Genomic DNA, 9,169 nt, shown 5'->3' on the forward strand with positions numbered 1-9,169 from the left:
GTGTATGGTAAGGGTACGACAGGTTGCTTGCTGAGATTCGGTGTTTATTTCACTATTTCCATGTAATTTGAATTTCAGGGCATTTTCTATCTTCTAGCTATGCTAAGTCCATGCATCTTCTGTAGTTTTTTGTTTTTTTTTAAATATATTTTATTGATTTCCCACAGAGAGGAAAGGAGAGGGATAGAGAGTCAGAAACATTGATGAGAGAGAAACATCAATCAGCTGCCTCCTGCACACTCCCCACTGGGGATGTGCCCGCAACCAAGGCACATGCCCTTGACCGGAATCGAACCCGGGACCCTTCAGTCCGCAGGCCGACGCTCCATCCACTGAGCCAAGCCGGTCAGGCTCTTCTGTAGTTTTATTTGTATTTCTGTTTGGTAGTGTTTTATGTGACCACCTCTACCTTGTTTACTCAAATTCCTATAAACTGCTTTTTAAGTCAAGCTGCCTGCTCCTTAGTTGTTTTTCTTGAGTATTTAAAGCATTTCCTCTCATTTTGAGTGGTTCATAAAATCTTAAAATGCTCAGTTGGTCTTTTTCCTTTTGTGAATTATGGGATAGCAACCAGGTGAACAAAAACATCATGAAAGAATTCTCTGCTTATATGAAACAAAATAAGAACAAGTAAGACAAGATAAGTAAAGTGAAAGGCTTTTAAATTGGGAGAAATTTATTCTTAACTAAGCCTATCTGTCCTGCTTTTGCTTAGGGAATACTTTTCTTTTGTCTACCAGGTTGGTGATTTGGATATTAACTATATAAACCTAGAGGGAGTCACTACACACACCTGCCCTGAGTCCATGGATTCTACTCTGACACCTCAGAGCGGCAAGCATATCCTTTCTACCGAAACCAGCCCTGGCAGGCACCCGCTCCATGAGAACAAGGAAGTGACACCAAATATGGAAGCCCAACAGTCCTTCACATCGCCATCTAGTTCATGTGCTTCCAACTTAAATCTTTCTTTTGGTCTTCATGGATTTGAAAAGGAACAAAGTCATCTAAAGAAAAGAAGGTAAGGTACTCTATTTTAGAGGAAAATGTAGAAAATCAAAGAACCTTGTAATGGAAATTGGAAAATTCTATTTTATTTTCTATTGTCCCTACCATTTTTGTCTCTACATAAAAATGTTGCCCCTTTTCGGTTTCTATATTCCTTGATTTGAAAGTAAGACAGTTAAGGAAACTGGCAAAAAAACAAAATAGAAGAAACCCCTAACTTTGGCAATATTTTCATATTTTAATGAAAATGCATATAATGGAAACTCCCATTTATGTTGATAGAAGTAAAAATTGTCTAAAAACTTTGGAAACTAATTTGGATATGCATTTTATGACCCAGCAGTTTTACTTCTGTGTTTTAAGAGACATGTGGATGAGTACTTATAGAGCAGAAAATAACCCAAATGGGGAATGAGTAGATAAATTTCAGTATAGTTACACAAAGGAGTGCTATACAGTAGGAAAAATGAACTACAGCTACATACATGACATGCATGACAGAAACACAAAGTTCAACAAAAAGTAAGGGACAAAGTACTTTAGTTAGATGTCATTTTTATAAAATGCAAGCCAAAACAAAATCAAACAATTTATTATTATAGGGCCAATACATAGTGCTTAAGCTATTAAAAGCAGACAAACAAGATAACGAAGAGGGAAAAAATTCCCAAATTCAAGATAGTTATTACATCCAGTGGGGAAAGTAGGGAATGAGAATGGAAAGGAATAAAAAGGGTTCAATGGTATGGCCAATGTTCACGTTTCAAGTTGGGTGGGATCATAGGTGTTTTATTTTTATGCTCTGTAACCTTGCACATATTTTCAAAATATTTATTTGAAATACAAAAGTGTTATTTATGCAAAAGTATTAAAGCAACAGTTTTGATATGATAGTACATATTTACATGTGTGTGTACACATGTATGTTTGCATTTTTGCATCTGTTTCTTGTCCATCCATTCATTGTCTATTTTCTTTAGGAAATAGACCAATTTCTGCTAATTTCATTTTATTCTGCTGTTCACTTTCCTTAGGTAATAGCGTATTTCTCTTCCCCAGGCCCAAGGCCTCTGATTGTATGCTCATTTTCACACATAAAATCTGAATGTAGAATACACACACGTGAGTGTGTATGTAATTATTTATCTACGAATGAGCATCCACATAGGTAGATAAGTGTCCAGCAGAGATTTAACTGGTCAGAAAGAAGAGCGAGGGAGGAGAAGCAGCAATCTCCAGGTGCCAACCCCTGTGCTGTACTTCACACGGATATACGAGCACTTGCGGTTGGAACACGTTATAAACAGGTGTTGGTACCAAGGGTAACGTCTGATACATAAATAATGAAAGGTTTTCTTTAGATTCGTATTTTTTGGAATTATAGTTTAAAAGATGCCGAGTGGTCATGGCTGTAAATTAAGTTGATGGGACATTTTGGGTTCTCCACATGTCTGTTTGCAACAAGAGGCGGTCAGACAAAGCAAGAGTCTATACCAGGGGTCCTCAAACTTTTTAAACAGGGGGCCAGTTCACTGTCCCTCAGACCGTTGGAGGGCCGGACTATAGTTTAAAAAAAAAAACTATGAACAAATTTCTATGCACACTGCACATATCTTATTTTGAAGTAAAAAAAAAAAAACGGGAACAAATACAATATTTGTATTTGCATGTGGCCCGCGGGCCGTAGTTTGAGGACCCCTGGTCTATACAGTTCTGCGAGCACATATTGAACTGTGTGTTATCAGTGCGTTCTCGTGGGATCCTCGGGATCTGTCCAGCTTGTGATCCAGTCTCTAGAAGTGAATGAGCTCTTTAGGAATAGAGGCAGGAAAGGGTGCATGTGGTCTCTTGTTCTGCTTATGCAAACATTTTCTGATGATGGTCCTGTTCTGGTACGTTTAAACATCTCGCTGCTGCAGCTAGAATTTTGCCACCTTAAAATATAAGAAAAAATTATCCAGTTTGAATAAAGGCAATTAGAAACCTTGGTAAAAATGTCACAGCTGATGGGGGGTGGTGGGAGAGGGTGGCAGACAAGGAGAGGAAGATGTACTGAGAGAAAAACCTTCCAGCTAGTGTTGCGGCCAATGTCTCCTGCACATTCTGTCTCTGGAAAATGTAGGAATGAGAAGAAAGGACTTGTGATCCCCAGCAAGCCCCATTTTGACCCTGGGATGGCCATGGGACCCCCCTCACTGGTGTCATGGTGGGGGTGTGTAATACAAATGATAATGAACTTGAAGTGAACTATACCCCTTTTTAAAAATAAGCGAATCATAGGCTGAGAGGCAAGGAGGAGAAATTTGGGGGCACACAATAAAAACTGAGGTTAACACAGGGACAAAGCTGGCTGGGGCCCAAGTTTTCTAAAGTTTAAAACAATATTTTGGTGAAAGTAAAATTGTATGCATAATATGTAACCATTATGTTATTTAAAATTAATAGGTATTTTAAGAAGTTACAGGGGGAGGGGGAAATAAGCAATGCAACACTTATTTTAACAAACTTTACAGCAAAAAATTAGTTGATAGAAGACAAGTTTTGTTCTGTTCTAAAGTATATCTTTAAAACCATTTTTGTGTCTTGTTTTTCCACAGTAAGAAATGCTTGTCACACCATGAGCCCCCCCCCCCATTCACATAAAGTTTAAATGTTTTATGAAATAACATGTGGAATGTATTCTGATATTTTTTACTCTATACTATTTTAAAAGAAAATTCTGGTCACAACTTACTGAATCAATTTCATAGCCCACTAATGGGATTTTGAAAAATGGTATTATAAAATGAGAACCTAGAGGTAATTCTGAAAAATAATGTCTATAATATTGAATATCTTAGATTAATAACTTAACAAAGAAAAACTGTAACCCAATTTAGATGAAGAGGAAACGAACGGTTTTCAAGTGTAGTATGCAAAATAAAATAATACTCCCTAATCCTTGTTTTTAAAAAATATATCTTATTGATTTTTTACAGAGAGGAAGGGAGAGAGATAGAGAGTTAGAAACATCGATGAGAGAGAAACATCGATCAGCTGCCTCCTGCACATCTCCTACTGGGGATGTGCCCACAACCCAGGTACATGCCCTTGACCGGAATCGAACCTGGGACCTTTCAGTCCGCAGGCCGACGCTCTATCCACTGAGCCAAACCGGTTTTGGCCCTAATCCTTCTAAGATTTATTCATAGTGATGGAGAAATGCTGTATATACCTGGAAAAGCTTGTACTAAAATAGGATATTCTTGCAGGCAGCTGACTATTTGAACTAATTTTCATTAGTATAGAGATCACAAGTTGGAAGACAAACACAGAGGCACAAGATATCAGCAAACCTTTGACCTCCCACCCCACCCCCAGATCTCTTTCTACCCTCAGGTGATCATTGAATTAAGGAAACTACACACCACAGCACCGTAATTACATCACTATAACATTCAGAGCACTGACATTTACTGGGAAGTTTTTCTTAACACCAAGCTTTAGTTTTTTATGAGAAATACATATTTTTGTTGTTAATCCTCACCTGAGGGATATGTTTTTTCCATTGCTTTTCACAGAATGGAAGGGAGGGAGAGAGAGAAACATTGATGTGAGAGAGATACATTGATTGGTTGCCTCCTGCACATGCCTGATCAAGGGTGGGAGCAAACCACAACCCAGGTACCTGTCCTTGATCCAGAATCAAACCTGAGACCCTTCGATGTATGGGTCACTGCTCTAACCACTGTGCAGCACTGGCCAGAGCGATAAATAATTTTATGTACTCCAACATATTTTAGTGCTGAATTAAAAGTGTGAAGTCCACCTCCAATTTATCTTTCCTTCCTCAGTGCCAAGGTGAAGGGCCTCAATGTGTTCTTTAAGGAGAAAATTCCACTTTTGAAACCTTAGTGGTGCCAGGCCTGGCCTTTACTTACTTGCAGGTTTGCTGGTGCCCAGTAGGGCCCATGAAAAAGTTCAAGGACCAGAGACTGATCTTAGTGTTTGGACTAGAAACACATATAGGACCATGTGTCATGTAATTTATTAAGTTGATATTCAGTGGCTATTAAATAGCCTATGTTGTTTTTTTTTAAGAAAAGTAACCCAAATGAGTTATTCAAAGTTTTATTTTCTAGTTATATTTCATAATCAAGATGGTTTCATTATATTGTTCTTAAATTTTATCTTCAGAACTGTAACAACCAAAGAAAAATACATTAAAAAATGCACTGTTTGTTTTTTCTTTTGTTGCTTTTTGTTTTATATACAGACAACAGAATAGTAGTTACCAGGAAGGATGGGGGTCAGGGGAGGACAAAGAGGGTACAGGGGATCAAATCTATGGTGCCGGGAGGAGATGAGGCTTTGGGTGTGAGCAAACAATGGAGTTTACAGATGTTGTTTTATAAATTGTACACCTGAAATTTATATAATGTTATGAACCAATGTTACCCTGATAAATTTAATTTTAAAAATTCACCGTGCAGTGAACATGCCAGTAAAAGCTGTTGACCTCAGAGTTTGGTTTAAAATGTGAATGTTAAGGAATGAGCCAGGAATGTGGAAGGTCACATTCTTTCCTTTAAATTCCATGGTTATCACAGTTACACGAGGAGAGAAAAGCTTTATAGTTGAGCGGAGTTACTACCTGCTTCTGAGATGGATTTTCATGGGATGATTTTTAAACGTTTCTAAACATGATAATTTAATATGACACATTTGGGACCTCACTGAGTTCCTGCCTGACCCGGGTCGTGACAGCAACTCTGGGTGAGACCTTTGCACATCTCTCCTTCCCGGTGCCTCCGCCCCCTGAGCTCTCCGGCCCGGGGACACAGAACGCCACTCAGCATATGCTCACATGCAGATCCCCCAGAGCTGCCCCCCCAAACAGCCCAGTGGCTCTGTTTTGTCTGCATTTTTAATATGGGAAGGGTAACTATTTGGGGCTTGCCATAATCACATTTACAAAACAGAAATTGGATAACACTAACTTGAACCAGCTTTTGTTTCTTAGAGTCCTGACATGGCTTTAGCTAGGTAGAAATGTTCACGTGGGGAAGCAACGTTTTGTTGAAAATGAGGATATTTGGGGGAAGAAAAACAATAAAAACTACTTAAATATAAATTTTATTAGAAATTGGCCCTAGCCGGGTAGCTCAGTTGGTTGGAGCATTGTCCCCATACGCCAAGGTTGTGGATTGGGTCCCTGGTCAGGACAGATACGAGAATCAGCCAAGAATGCATAACGAAGTGGAACAACAAATCAGTGTTTCTCATTCTCTCTCTTTCGCTCAATCTCAAATCAATAAATAAAAGTAAAAAAGAAGAAGAAATTAAATGCGTAACCATTATACTTTAGACCAGTGAAGAATTTGAATTCAGAGAAATAGAAACCAACTCTGTTGGCTTCCTTGGTTTTTAACTTATTTGCTTACCTTGTGCTCCAGTTCCAGCCTCGATGCCCTGGATGCAGACAGTGAGGGGGAAGGGCCTGCGGAGCAGGCACACCTGTGCTACACGCCCGTGTCGCAGAGTTCCTCCAGAACCGGGATTCCCAGTGGGGATGAATTAGACTCTTTTGAGACCAACACTGAACCAGATTTTAACATCTCCAGGACTGAGTCACTTTCTCTATCAAGTAACCTTCAGTCAAAGGTATTCTGATTGGTATTAATGTGGCTTATTCTAAGTGGGGAAAATGTGTTGTCTAAATCTATCCATCTCTGAAAGACAAATGATGTTTTATTCACACGTGTAAACTTTTTTTTTTGGAGGCCTCATGCGCTGGCTGATTGAGCCTGTCTTCTTCATCTTTCCCACTCTAATCTGTATGGTCCTTACTTACAAGGGACGATTTGTTTTCATCAGTTCAACACTAGTACATATAACCTTTCACATACTTGGAATATTTTACCATTGTACATAATAATTCCTACTATCATCTCTTAAGCAAAGGGAGAAAAACTGGTAGTATTTGGTGGGTTTCTGATCAAACTTGTTTTGCTCACATAAAATTTTGCTTGGCCTGGGGGATGAGGTAAATCATGTTACTAAGGCAGATGATGTTTGTTTAGCATTCCTGCTGCGCGAGCGAATCTGGAATCCCATAAACTTTGTCAATTTTTCCATAGGAGACAGATTTTCTCTCATTGGCACTTTCACATGGGATTTCATTTTGTTGTGGTTGTTTTTTATTTCTTTTTCTTTTTCTTTTCTTAAATTGAGTTTATTGAGATGGCATTAATTAAATTATACAGGTGTCAGGTATACAATTCTACAACACGTCATCTGTATTGTATACCCTTGCTGTCTTGCAGCGAAAGCCCTTTTGTATTTGGATATGCTTTCTTCCTGTTTGATTTGTGTTATTATTCATTTTTTTCTTCTTAAATTGAGTTTTCTACTATAAAATAATGTGTGCTATGCCCAAACAGCTCTTTACCATGAACACATGGCTGTTATGATAACACTTTATGTTTATAGTAGAGTGTACAATATACAAACATGTTTTATGTATGCACAACATCTAGTTTTATCACAACTCCCCTCGGACATAAGAGGTTTATTGTAATTGTTGAGCAGATGAGGTTCTGCAGCGGTGAGATGTCTTGGTTACCCACGATGGTGAATAGTCAGAACTCAAATCCAGGCCCGAGTCCTCTCCCTCAGCTCTGAAGCCTGTAGAACTGTCAGAATCTTTTGAATCCAAAGATCATGTGATATTTCTGGGTAGTCAGAAATGAGTATGCTTGTCGATGGAGATCCTTCTTAGTTTTGCATTTTGGATGGAATTGTGAAACACTCATCATTATTTGGAATGAAAAGTAATTTCATCTTTGTGAAGCAGTTCAGTGTTGTCCACTTTGAAGAAGAATATGTCCTTTAAAGCAGTGGTTGCCAACCACCGGTCCGTGAGGTCCGAAAGGTTGGTGACGGCTGCTTTAAAGTATAGCTTGCCTTGCCTCTGAAATTACCTTATGTTACCTTTTACCTGAGGCTTTTGGGTAATTCTCCAAGTCCCATTATTATAAAAAATGACAACCATCTATGACTTTAGTGCAGAGGATGGCGTTGGGCGAGGGCCCTCTGTGGCGAGCTCACTGTTAGGGTTATAGAAAAGCTTGGACTGGCTTTCCTGACATTCAATCCCAGAAGGCTCTCCCTAATAAGTCAGCCAGGGGGCCACAGCTCAAGGCCCCTTGAAGCAGGATCAGACATCTATTTTCAACATTGCCCCAGGCTCTTTATATGGAAGAACTTAGAAAAACCATGCGTTTTCACTTAGGAAGAACAGAAGAGAACTGGGAAGGACAGTTGCTGATGGCTCAGTTTTAGTAGTAAATTGTGCATTACTTTATTCAGCCCTAATTTTAAGTGCTATCTTACAAATGGATGGGTGGGATGGATCTTAAGGCTACTAGGCCTCTCTCTGGTGGATGGGAGTTGGTTCCATAGATGGCTTTAGTGGTGTTCTATTGCATATTCATTTAAATTTTCTAGAATATGTAAGAAACCATGTTTTATTATCTTGCCATCTTGCATTTTCCATACATTAATGTTGTAACAGAAATTGTATGTAATTGGGATGACAAAATGACAGGTCATTTAAAAGGAATAAAGATACATAAATCAGTGAAATTCAAACATCATCCCAGGAAGTGCTGGGTGGAAATCTATTACAAGGTAAGCACAGCCTAGGAAGATTTTTATAGTAACATTATAAACTTAAACAGCTATTTGGAAGTTTTTTAAACCCCTCCAATTATAAGTGGCTATCCCTCTACCTTCTTATCTCTTGTTAAGCATAGAGATAAATATTAATATAGAATTTTGATTGAATGCTACAGTGTAAAAGAAAAATAACTGACAATTCAGGTGAACAAAAGTCAAACTTGTTAAATATACAGAGAAAAGTCCTTTGACTTAATTTTTCACTTTTAACTAACTTGATTGGAATGTCATAATTGCATCCTAAAGTATATATAGGAACTATTCCCCAAAGCTTCAAAAAGACAATAAAAATTTAAAAGTTATGAGAGTAAAACAGAAACAATAAGATTATAAAAACAGATCCAGAGACAGAGAAGCATCGATCAGACTGTCAAACCTCAGAGGAAGGTAGGGGAGGGTGGGGGCAAGGGGGAGAGATCAACCAAAGGACTTGTATGCATGC

General features: G+C 38.5%; 1 protein-coding gene across 8 annotated transcripts in view; it reads left to right on the plus strand.

The window, feature by feature from the left end:
- The window catches only part of ARHGEF28 (Rho guanine nucleotide exchange factor (GEF) 28), a 224,342-nt gene that overhangs the window by 130,906 nt on the left and 84,267 nt on the right, over positions 1–9,169 (plus strand). For all 8 annotated transcript variants that reach the window (XM_014549703.1, XM_014549713.1, XM_014549710.1 and 5 more), the window contains 2 exons: positions 741–1,021; positions 6,444–6,651. In XM_014549703.1, coding sequence (XP_014405189.1) covers positions 741–1,021; positions 6,444–6,651 — 489 coding nt within the window. The remainder of the gene's footprint in view (positions 1–740; positions 1,022–6,443; positions 6,652–9,169) is intronic.

The sequence above is a fragment of the Myotis brandtii genome, unplaced genomic scaffold (genome assembly GCF_000412655.1).
Source record: "Myotis brandtii unplaced genomic scaffold, ASM41265v1 scaffold115, whole genome shotgun sequence".
In the NCBI taxonomy this organism is placed as follows: domain Eukaryota; kingdom Metazoa; phylum Chordata; class Mammalia; order Chiroptera; family Vespertilionidae; genus Myotis; species Myotis brandtii.